This window comes from Globicephala melas, chromosome 11, assembly GCF_963455315.2.
Source record: "Globicephala melas chromosome 11, mGloMel1.2, whole genome shotgun sequence".
NCBI lineage: Eukaryota > Metazoa > Chordata > Mammalia > Artiodactyla > Delphinidae > Globicephala > Globicephala melas.
Window position 1 is genome coordinate 88,770,731 of NC_083324.2, and position 12,661 is coordinate 88,783,391.

Sequence of the window (12,661 nt, forward strand, 5' to 3'; positions counted from 1 at the left end):
GATGTCAATTCTCCTTCAAATAATTTATAGCTTCAATCCATTCCAATCAAAATTCTAAAAGTTTTTGTAAATACTGACAAGTTGAAAACAAAATTTTTATAGAAATGTAAGGACCTAAAATAGCCTAAACAATCTTGGGAAAAAAAAAGTTGGAGGAATTTATACTACCTGAGTTACTATAAAGATACAATAATCAAGACAGCAGGGTACTGGGTTAAGGATAAACAAAGAGATCAATGGAATAGTGTCCAGAAATTGGCTACAGGTATGGCCAGCTGACTTTTTTATAATGTTGCCAAAATAATTCAATGGGAAAAAAATTGTCTTTTGGACAACTAGATACTTATATGAAAAAAATTTGAATCTTGACCCATATCTTACATCAAAACCAAAAATTAACTTGAGATAGACTAGTGTCCTAAATATAAAGGCTAAAATAATAAACCTCCTCAAAGAAAACATAGGAGGCTGTCCGTGCAAGTTGAGAGTTGCAATGATTTTGCAGAAAAAATACAAAAAGTTCTAAGCATAAAAAAAAAAATGGATACATTAGGCTTCAAAATTTAAAAATTGCTCATCAAAGGGTCTATTAAGAAAACGAAAAGGCAAGGCAAAGACAGGGAAAAATATTCAAGATAACATATCTCATTTCCAGATTACATAAAGAACTCCTACAAGACAAGAGAAACCCAATTTTTAGGAGACTTGGACAAATATTTCTCCAAAGAGGAACTATGAATGGCCAACAAGCACATGAAAAGATGTTCCACATCACTAGTCATCAGGGAATTGCATTTTAAAACCACAATGATAAAACAATACATACCCATTAGAATGGCTGACATTAAAAAAAAAAAAAAAGTACCACCTCCGAATGTTGTAGTCTTGGTACAACAACTGTGCAAAACCATTTGGTAGTTCCTTACACATAAATTTACCATATATGACTCAGCAATTTCCTATGTATTTACCCTTCAGAAATGAAAACGTAAGTCCACAAAAACACTTGCACAGAATGTTCATACAGATTTATTCATAACAGCAAAAAATTTTAAACAACACAAATGCCTTTCAACAGGAGAATAAACAAATTGTGATACATCCATACAATGGAACACTGCTCAGCAATAAAAAGGAAAAAACTACTGATCCATGCAAGAACATGGATGAATCTCAAAAGCTGTTTTACTCGGTGAAAGAAACCAAACGCTAAAAAGTATATACTGACTGATTCCATTTTACAAAGTTCAAGAGCAGGCAAAACTCTGTTTAGGGTATGGCAGTCTAAATAGTGTTTGCCTCTGGAGGGAGGGAAGGAAATGACTGGAATTTTTTAGGGTGGTAGAAACATCGTGTATCTTGACTGGGGTACTGGCTACATAGTGTGGACATTATCCAAAACTCAATGAAATTCAATTAAGATCTGTGCATGTAATTACAATATGTAATTATACCGCAATTTTAAAAACAAGACATAATTTTACATTTATTAAAAATATCACCACTCAGTGTAGGTAAGGTTTTGATAAAATGATCACTCTGAGCTATAGTTCTTTAAACCTTTAAAAAGTTTTAGATATTTGTATCAAGTGCCTTAAAAAAATGTGCCTACCCTGGCGGTCCAGTGGTTAGGGCTCCGTGCCTCCAATGCAGGGGGCACGGGTTCGATTCCTGGTGGGGGAACTAAGATCCCACCTGCCACGTGGCGCGGCCAAAAAAAAGTGCCTACCATAAATACATAATCAAAGCACAAAAAAAGTTCTAGCAGGATAAATGAGTCGTTACGAATGGTTATCTATTAGGGTGGGAAGGAAGAGATGGTTAAGGGGCACTTTCATTTTTTATTTGTAAATTATATGTGTGTGTATATATTTACATATACATACATATATTCAATTTACTTTTTTTAAACCCGAGATTATATTCATGTAATAACTGTGTAAAATTTAAAACAATAAAACACAGAACTCCTAAATGTTCATACCCTTTTTCTCACCATTTCACTTTGCAAAATCTTCCAAATATATTTACAATAATTATGAGTCACTTTAATAATATTTGTATCTTAAATCCCAGGCTTTTAAAAACTTGATCATAAACTTTATAGAGCTTTTCATCATTTCTTTAAAAAGAAAATATTTTGCTCATGATAACCGCATATCTTTGTGAATATACAGCAAACCACTGAATTACATACTTTAAAAGGGTGAATTTTATGCTATGTGAATTAAATCAAAATTTTCAAAAAAGAAAGCCTCTTGCTTCTGAGATTACAATGATTCCTAATATTCTTTAATGTACTGATGGAACTAGAGACATTTTGTAGATGAGTGCTTTAACACATTTAAGCAATTAACACATTTTTAAACGCAAGTAATTATCAAATCCCAAAACAGGCACACTATACCAACTATGGAAGACTGCTAACAGTCCACACATATATATCTTTTTCGCCTTACTAACAAGATCCTAATTTTGATTCTGTTATAAAATATTTTCTTCCAGTTATAAAATATTTTATAAAATATAAAACACGCAACAGTTATAAAATATTTTCTTCCTTGGTCCCTACTGCTGTTCAGAGTAGCTGCATGATACTATTCTGGCCAATGAGCTATAAATAGAAATCTACTGCTGGAACTTCCAGGAAAGCTCCTGGTTTCCCAATAAAAGAGGGAGAGACTTGGCTTGGAATACCCCAGCCTTTCCCATCTTTTCTGCTTTGAAGTTGGAATGATGGCTGACAGTGCAGTAATGATCTTGTGACAGAACTGGAAACTAAAAGGAGACTTCCTTGGATACCTACACCAACTCTGGACTGCCTGTTTCTAAACTGCTTATAGTGAGAGAAAAATAAAAGCCTTATTAATTGGTTAAGCCATTGTAGTTGAGATTCTGTTATACGTAGGACAATATAATCCTGATACAATGATCAACAGAGTTATTGAAAAATATACACCATTATTATTTACTGACAACTAAACTAACACATCAATTAATTCAGAAGGAAAACCAACAGAGATCATACCTTAACAGCAGTATTTGGTTTCATACCACATCGGTACGTCCTTGCTATCTGTGGAGTCAGCTGGATTTCCTTGGTAAGTTGCCTCCATTTCCTACACTCAGGTTTTGTACATTGAACCTAGATGGAAAGTAAGAAGTCAAGATCAACGGGTTGGCACCTCGCGAGCTATAGCATTTCTATCTTCCACCTCTCACTTTGCCATCTTCTTCACATGATTTGGTCAACAACCATTCAGCACTTCCAAGTAAATACCTTTTCTTCCCCTTGCGCCATCGCCACCCATAAAATCCACTTTTACCCCATCAGTCTAATTTCTGATTCAATACTAGCTCAGGCCCCCAGAAGTGCAAAGGGGATCTTAGTACTGTTGTCAGAATGGCTTTCTAGCTCTAACCTAAGGAAACAGAGTTAAATTTAGTTGCAGGTAGTCAAAAAGTCTCACACTAAAAGCAATGTGGTATCCTGGATTGCATCCTGGAACAGTAAAAAGACACTAATGAAAACACTGAAGAAATCCAAATAAGTCTGTAACATACTTATTAGTACTGTACCAATGTTAAGTTCTTAGTTCAAAATATAATCCTGGTGTGTTAGATGATAACAGTAGGAGAAACTGGGTGAAGGATATACAGGAACTCTGTACTACCCTTGCAAATTTTCTATAAATTTAAAATTTTTCCAAAATAAAAAAGCATGCAGATATCCATCTGCAGAAGAATGAAGTTGGGCCCCTACTTAATACACATACAAAACTTAAAATGGATCAAACACCTTAATGTAAAGAGCTAAAATGATCAACTTCTTAGAAGAAAATATGAGTCAGTCTTCATGACCTCAGATTTGGCGTGGATTCTTAGATAGGACACCAGAAGCACAAGCATCAAAAGAAAAAATGGATAAACTGAACTTCATCAAAATTTAAAACTTCTGTGCACTAAAGGACACTATCAAGAAGTGAAAAGACAACCTAAAGAATAGGAGAAAATATTTGCAAATCACTTATCTGATCAGGGCCCAGTATCTAGAATAGATAAAGAACACTCACCATTCGACCACAAAAAGACAAACAACCCAATTTAAAAATGGGCAAAAGACTTGAATAGACATTTCTCCAAAGAAGATATACAAATGCCAGCAAGCACAGAAAAGATGCATTAGTCATTAGGGAAATGCAAATTAAAACCAGGAGATACCACTTCATGCCCACTAACACAGCTATAATTTTTATTATTTATTTATTTATTTATTTTTGCAGTATGCGGGCCTCTCACTGTTGTGGCCTCTCCCGTCACGGAGCACAGGCTCCGGACACGCAGGCTCAGCGGCCATGGCTCATGGGCCCAGCCGCTCCGCGGCATGTGGGATCTTCCCGGACCGGGGCACGAACCCGTGTCCCCTGCATCGGCAGGCGGACTCTCAACCACTGCGCCACCAGGGAAGCCTCAAGACAGCTATAATTTAAAAAAATGGTAAACATGAGTTGGTGAGGATGTGGAGAAATCTGAACTCTCATACATTGCTGGTGGGAATGAGAGAGGGTGCAGCAGTTAGCTATGGAAAAGGGTTATCAGTTCCTCGAAAAGTTAAACATAGATTTACTATGATCCAGCAATTTCATTCCTAGGAATGTACCCAGAAGAACTGAAAACAGATGTTCAAAAATATTTGTATACAAATATTCACAGCAGCACTGTTTGCAGTAACTAAAAGGTAGAGATGACCCAAATGTCCATCAACAGATGAAGGGATAAGTAAAATGTGGCAAATCCATAGAGTGGAATATTATTCCCCCATGAAAAGGAATGAGGTCCTAATACACGCTACCACAAGGATGATTCTCAAGTGCACTACGTTAAGTGAAAGAAGTCAAATATGAAAGGTCACACACTGCATGATTCCTTAATATAAAATATCTAAAATGGTAAATCCATAAAGACAGAAAGCAGATTAGTGGTTGCCAGGGGCTGGAGGCAGGGAGGAATGGGAGGTGACTGCTGAATGGGCACAGGTGTCCTTTGTGGATGTTGAAAATGTTTTGGAATTAGACAGAGGTGGTGGTTGCACAACATTGTGAATGTACTAAATGCCATTGAGGTGTACACTTTAAAATGGTTAATTTTATGTGAATTTTTTGTGAATTGAAAGTTATGTGGGGACTTCCCTGGTGGCTCAGTGGTTAAGAATCTGCCTGCCAAAGCGGAGGACACGGGTTCGAGCCCTGGTCCAGGAAGATCCCACATGCCACGGAGCAACTAAGCCTGTGTGCCACAACTACTGAGCCCAAGTGCCACAACTACTGAGCCTGTGCTCTAGAGCCCGTGCTCCACAACAAGAGAAGCCACCACAGCGAGAAGCACGTGCACTGCAATGAAGAGTAGCCCCCCCTCGCCGCAACTAGAGAAAGCCCACTTGCAGCAATGAAGACCCAATGCAGCCAAAAATAAATAAATAAATAAAATAAAATTTAAAGTTATGTGAATTTCACTTCAATTAAAAATTTTTTAAGTATGCAGAGAGAAGCTCAAATTACCTGTAATGTTAAATAAATTAGCAAATCATTTATTAAATGATGTTATATTTATATTATATATGCAATTGCTAAAATATGTTTTCAAAGAACAGCTAGATAGAAAAATGATATAAAGTTAAATTAATAAAAAAACTCAGTTAGCAAAAACTTACATGCAAAGTATGATTTTAAACCTAATTAGGATTTGTATATAAAGCATAAAATTGTGTTTAAACATACACAGAAAAACATGAATAGAAAAAAAGATGAGAGAGATATGGACCAAACACTGACTATCACCAGTTGGTAATGAGTCTTTAGTTTCTTCTTTACACCATAGGTTGAATTATGTGATTTCTGTACAAAAATCAAAAATGTGATTTGCTTTAACAGTTACAGAAAGAATAAATGTAATAAAAGAAAACTTTCCTAAAAATTGGTATTTTCATCCATTCCTCTTGCATTTAGCTCTACAAATCCTTTACAGAACAGTAAAGCGTTGTTATCTTCTTTACCCAGTAGGGAAGCTGCTGGTCTGCCATGAAAGCCTTGGGGCTAGGTTCAGTTTTTCCATTGCTAGTCCATATTTTTTTCCATGTAGTATATTTGTCATATCCATCCTTATGGCTGAAAAAGAATAAAAATAAATATATCAAGCTATAAGTTATTCAGGTTTTCAAAACAGGTGGCAGAAATCTTACATAAAGGACTTAACCAGCCATATTTTAAGGAGGGGGGTAGTTATCATGGCACCCATAAAACAGGTGGCATTCCTATCAGTTTTAGTACTTAAAACTATCAAGAAGGGATGGTTACCTGTCTGTCCAGCACCCTCTAGTTGTCAGCATCCTCCCCCTAATCTTTGCATTCTGCCCCCATGCATTGGCACAGAAGAAGCAGCTCCTAGATTTTTCAGAATTTGCAAACTAAGGAGAATAACTGTCTCACAGCAGATGCTTTTTGAGCGCTGAGTGTGCACACACATAAGTGTACACACATGCAAACTACAGCATCAAAGTCCTGGCCCACCGGTAGTCAGCACAGGTGTGGCTGAAACAGTGGAATAATTCAGTAAGCCTGGGGGCTCAGTCATAACCATCTGACCCCCTCCACCACCCAAGCCACCATCCCTTCCACCACGGAAACCTCAAACAATTATCAGAACAAACCTTCTATAGTAATGGTCAAAGCATTCATTACAGAAATGCTCCCCACAGGAGAGGTGATACCACCGGGATGTGTAGCCATTTTTGGCACATCTGAAAACAGCAAAAACGGGTAGCTTTGGTAATGAATAAACATTTCTTCTTGTTTTATTTTTTTTTTAACATTTATCAAATCGTTTAAAAAAAAAATTAATCAAGCACCTCCTAGGAGCCCTTTTGCCTTACCTCCAACAGACAGAATTACAACAACCAGAATTATAACAGGGGAATCCTAACAACCAGATTACAACAAGGGAAATGGAAAGGCCAACTGATACATAACAGTGCATGGTGAGGACACAGGGACTTAGATCAGTGGTACCCATCAGAAGGGCCTGGGACTTAGCAGTGTTATCAAGACTCCATGGAGTGATGATAGGGTTTTAGACATGAAAGAAGGGATGCCAGTGGCCTTGCTGCATGTGAGTGAAGGAGCAAAGTGCGGTCTTTAGTAATAACATCTGGCCTGATACTAAACAGTGAACGAATCTGGCCAGCTGGAATGGGACCATCCAGCATGCAATCTAGTAAATACAACCTACCACACAGCTAATCATGTAGTCAAAGAAGGAAATATAATGCCACTATGAACAGTAACACCACCACCTCTTTGTGATTAAAAAAACAAAACAAAAAACCAAAAACAACAACAACAAAAAAACCCAGGATATGTTTTCCAGGTTTTACTGAATGTTAACTGAAGATTTTTCTCTGGAAGTAAAAGGTTATGCTTGGGTCATCCTAATAAGAATGGCAAGAGTACAGTTAGCTACACAGCTTTAATGAGACCTGTGTATATCTGTTGGAGGAGAAGGTATGTTATATGAGGGAGAAAAGCAGCACAGGGAAATAAGCATATACTTGTCTCTCCAGGGAGGTCAAGGTTCTCTCTCCTCTGCCCCCACCTCTTACCCCCATCCCATCCTCAAACTGTCCCCCCTGCCATCCCCTACCACCAGAGGTACAGCCATTGTGGATGGGACTGGAGGACACGGATTGGCAGAGTTGGGCGTGCTGTATACAAAATGGGCAGACAATGTCTCTGTTGTTGGATAACAAGTATCTCTATGTATCTTCAGGAAGACTATCTTTGAGGATGAAGGCTCTCACCCGCAGGAAGGTGAGGCCAAGACCTGCCATCTAAACAGACCTTTCAGAAGCGCTGGCAAAGCACACGGGACATGCGGCTGTACAGCCGGCTTTTTCGCATTTCCTGTACTTCTTCTCTGACCCACCATCTTCATCCTCGTCTGCCGTCTCTGTGGCCTTTTTCTTCACCTGAAAAAGAACCAGCTGAGGTTAAGAGTACACCGGCAGGGCCAAAGGTAAAGGCGGTGGGAGGTTTACTACTGAAATCACTTCCACGTTAGAAGTTCTAAACGTGAAGATCAACAGCATCCTGGCAGTGGGGGAGGGGTTGATGATACAGCCATTTCCCTGAGACTGCACTGTGCAAATAACTCGCTAATTTGCTAGAAATTTAGAACTAGCACTTTAACAACAGCTCTCTGAGTAGAGAACTAAAATGCGTATGAGCTTCTCTCAGGAAAAAGCTGTTTCAACTATACTTCAATAAAAAAGTTAAAAAATTTTTAAAAAGCTGTGCCATCAGAAATAAAAGCCACTCTCAAATCAAGATTTTTTTCTTTACTTAGTTATATCCTCTCAGTATTATAGATTTTAAAAACTAGACAAATTCTAGAAAAAGAATTCCATCATTCAATATTTTACTTTAAAAAAAAAAAAGGTCCTACAAGAGAGATGGCAGCAAGTAACCTGCTAACAGCACCCAACCAACTACAAGCTGAGGTCCAAATTCCTATGAATGACACCAAGCGAAGCATGATCTGGCCCCAGCTCATATCCTGGAGGCAACCCTACAGCTGTGATTCTCTGAACACCCCATGCTGATTCACACTCTGCACCTTTTATCTCCGCAGTTCCCTCTGCCAGACACTTTTTTCCTACATTCTATCACTTTATCACACTGATTGTCCCAAGGTGAATTTCTTCACTAGACTGCAAGCCCCTTGAGGGCTGGAATTATATCAACTCTAATTCTTCAGTCCCAATCACAGTAGCCTGTTGTTCAAAACAGGTGCATTGAATGAATAAATGAGTGATACCTGCCTACCGGAGCTCCTCAAAGGAAGGCTATCTGGAGAATGGTCAAAAGGTGCTTTTTTCTTTGTCCTCCCCCGTGGGGTTGCCATTGTATCAGAAAATCTGAAAAAAAAAAAAACCAAACAAACATTACATATTAGCATCTGCTAATACTTTCAACACTTTGGAGTCAAGTTATTATGTAATTTAGTTGGTAAGAGTGTATGTTCCGCAGTCAGATGGCCTGAGTGTGAAGCTATTGCTTTCAAGTTACTTAAGCTCGCTAAGACTACACCTCAGTGTCCTCATATATAAAATGGGCACAGCCAGAGTGTACCCTAGCATTGGTGTGAAGATTAAGTAAAATAACTAATATAAAGCACCAGGCCTGGTATAAGTACTCAGTAAATGTTATCCATTAGTAGTATGTATATTTACATATAAAAATGTAACCACACGAATGACCAATAAACAACTGACACTGCTGTTTATAAAATTCAATGAGTAAAAATATCTCATTTTTGTTTGTAATATTCCTCTCTATCTCACTGCATCTTCTTAGTTCCTGAATTTTGTTCTCTTATTATACTTTAAAAAGAACACTCATTCATTCCTTCTCAATAAAACCCAACAAATAAATCTCAGCACACTGTCTAGTCACTACTGAATATAGGAATCTGGGTTAGATAGTCACTAATATCTTCCACTGGACAAATTTTATGAGTTCTCCAACTAGTCTAATAACAGCACAGTTAAAGAAACATTAAGAACCAAAAGTCTACAAGAAAAATAATGCATAAAACCATGAATGATTAAGTTATCATATTAGTATTTTTCAATTAAATTCGATAAGGAATGAAAAATGCTTAGCATAAGTACTCAGCAGTGTATGGATCCTACAATTATCACACATCTCCTTCCCTGCTCTATATTTACTACACACACATACACTTACACAAAACGATAGCATGAGAAATAAACAGGACATACCTATGGATAAGAAAATGGAAAGTGGAAAAGTGTTTTTATCTTAAGATACAAATCCCACATATATGATCTTAATCCTGGGGAAAAGCTTTAAAGGGCCTGTAGTCCTATTGTTTCACTATAAAGTGTAATCCTATTGTTTGCACTAACATTCATAAGCACCTTTTTCATGGATTATTAACATCACGTGTGAAGACTTTCAGTCTGCCATCTATAACAACTTTGAGAAATCTTGACACCGATGTTATGGATGGTTTTTCTTTGACTCAGTCTTCACTTTCTCAAAACCATTATGTTAGCTGTGAACAAATATACCTTACGCATATTTTGAAATGCATTACAGTTCTTTAACCATTAAAAAAAAATTGCCATTAGTGCCACAGCACTCATTATACAGTTGGATAAAGAACTAATGATTTTAAAAGTACTACTGTCTACCTATACTTATACCCAGAGGAGGCTTTCTGGATCACATTTTCAAAATTTTGTCCAATCTAACCAATCTTTTTATGTAAAACATATATCCCACATTATTAATAAAATGGACCATGAATAAAGCATGTGTAAACACGTATACAGTATATCTTAAGTATTGCAGCAAAAATATTTGAGTCTAATGTGGGGTTTAGGGACATAAATAAAATCAGGTTCATGCAACATTTGAAAGTGTTACCTGGGCAAGAAAGCACTCTCAAAAGAAAGCTCTCCCAAAAGAAAGCATAGATTCTGGAAATTTCATCAAACATTTTAACCCAACTGTATACTGAAAAACATGTATTTGATTGCAATGAAGAAATACGTAATTCAAGAAATGGTTAACAGGAAATGAAAACATTAGCTATAAAAGCCATAAAGAAATCTGTGTTGTCTGGGAAAAATATGATTGAAGATTTTTAGGGCAGTAATTTTGTCTCAGTTAATTATACAATTAACAGTTATGTACCTTCATCCTTTTTTTGACACTTACTGTAATCTCTGTATTTTCACTGTTGCTGGGTTCTTGGGGCTTAAAATAGAGGAAAAATATTTAAGTTGGAAGGACTACAGTTAATTGTGCTTTTAAATATAGTCTTAGAAATATGATCAAAAGTGTCATTAAAACAAATTAGTTTACTGGAAGTGCTTTCCCACCTGGTTCTTCAAATTAATAAACTCACCTAACGTTAAGTATGATCAATTTGTTTCAGGTTCAATATGACTTTATAGGCATATTTCTTCCTAATTTTAAATTCATAGCTTTGGTTTTCTTTCAATGTGACAAAAGAAAGAAAAAAATGGTTGGGAGGGCATAAATATATAGATGAACATATCAATGTCTAGATTTCTACTTTAATAATTCCCAGGATTTTTTCAGAAGTAGCTTACTCAAAAAGCTTTTTTAAAAGACACAGAATTCATAAAAATATGAATCTAAAGAACTCCAGGTTGGAATAAAAATTTATAGTGGTGTTAGCATAATTTCTCAAAACTGGACAAAATACTAGAAACTTCTTCAGAGACAAAAAGAGCAAAAGTTTCCCTTTGGGCCACCTGAAATTCTACCCACAATAATCAAATTTTCCGAAATATGGATCCAGTTCAATTGCCCGAATGCTTTGTTGACTACTTTCTCTGCGTGGAAGATAATTATTAATGGTCATTTTCTCCTGTACCTCCTGACGAAACCGTCCCTCCCACTCTCTTTCCTTTTACTAAAATAGGTTAAAAAAAAAAAAAAAAACAACCAAAGTGTAAAAGCCTCGAGTTGTGTGTGCACAGGTGGAGTGACGGATCTCCCCAAAGGGAGTGGTCTATGGACGCCCGTACGCTCTCCCGAGGGAGGGCTGGGCCTCCAGCTGGCTAGGTTCCAGATCACGCAACCCCAACTCATTACAGCTGGGCCTGCCCATTCCTTCCTCTTTCACCTGCCGGCTGCTAGGCTGTTGACTAACAGCTACCGTAATCGGGCCGCCCCCTAGGGGTCCCAGGTCCAGGCGGAGTTACCCCAGCAACCTGGCAATGCAGATCGCGTCTCAACGCGTGGTCGCGGCGCCGCAGTCGAACTAATAACACCTGCGAGGCCGTGCCGGCTCCTCGGCGCCACGCTCTTGGCTGGGAAGAACAGCCAGGGAGTTCCTACTCCCGGACTGTAGGTCCCCCGCCTACTCCCCGCAGCAGGTACTCCCCAGGTGACAGGGCACTGACAGCCCCCAGGAGGGAGCCCCAACGTTCCCTGTGCCAGATGCAGCAGCCACGCTTTCTGAAAAGCTTTCTCGTCTCTTCTCCGAAGTCGAAGCAACAGCCTCTCCGGGCTCACCTTTGCTCTGGAGGCGTGCAAGGAGTCGCGGCGAGAAGGCACCGCTGTACAGAAAGGAAATATTGCGGGGAGGGGGGGTTAGGAGAAACCCGCAGCACCGCGATGAACCGGGGAACCCGGTCGCTGCAACACCCCAGCCCGGGAATTCCCCCTTTCTCAGGCTGGGATCCCCACCTCTCACCCCCTACCAATCCGGGGAAGGAGGTATAGCCCCGAGGGCACCGGTCCGCCTCCCACCCGGGCAAGGAGCGCTGCACAGGGGCAGGAGAGCGTGCACCCCGGCCAAGCTGCTTTGTGCAGAGCTGTCACCCGAAATCCACCGCCGCCCTCACGCCCGCCCCCGGAGCCGCGTGCCCCCCACCTCAGAGCGCAGGCGAGACCTCGCGCGCCGCCCAGAGCTGCGGCCGCCTCTCCGAAGCCGCGCGCCGAGCGCACGAGACTGCAGGATCCGCGCAGCGAGCCGCAGCCCCCGCTCGGCCGCCGCCGCCGCTGCTTCCGCCCCTGTCACGACGTGACCCGGGGTGGGAGGAGCC

The 12,661-nt window shown here is 39.3% G+C and overlaps 1 protein-coding gene across 4 annotated transcripts in view; it reads right to left on the bottom strand.

Moving 5' to 3' along the window:
• KDM1B (lysine demethylase 1B) overlaps nucleotides 1-12,622 on the bottom strand; it is a 54,335-nt gene extending 41,713 nt beyond the window's left edge. The window contains exons 1-8 of one of the 4 annotated variants that reach the window (XM_030881314.2): nucleotides 12,490-12,622; nucleotides 12,129-12,172; nucleotides 10,800-10,838; nucleotides 8,869-8,968; nucleotides 7,893-8,020; nucleotides 6,707-6,796; nucleotides 6,053-6,164; nucleotides 3,029-3,145 (exon numbers count right to left, since the gene is read on the bottom strand). In XM_030881314.2, the coding sequence (XP_030737174.1) occupies nucleotides 3,029-3,145; nucleotides 6,053-6,164; nucleotides 6,707-6,796; nucleotides 7,893-8,020; nucleotides 8,869-8,955 (534 nt within the window). In that variant the 5' untranslated portion in view covers nucleotides 8,956-8,968; nucleotides 10,800-10,838; nucleotides 12,129-12,172; nucleotides 12,490-12,622. Of the gene's footprint in view, nucleotides 1-3,028; nucleotides 3,146-6,052; nucleotides 6,165-6,706; nucleotides 6,797-7,892; nucleotides 8,021-8,868; nucleotides 8,969-10,799; nucleotides 10,839-11,815; nucleotides 12,052-12,128; nucleotides 12,173-12,489 lie in introns of those variants that run through there. The other 3 variants (XM_030881318.2, XM_060307397.1, XM_060307398.1) reach the window with 3 other exon arrangements.
• Nucleotides 12,623-12,661: the final 39 nt, after the last annotated feature.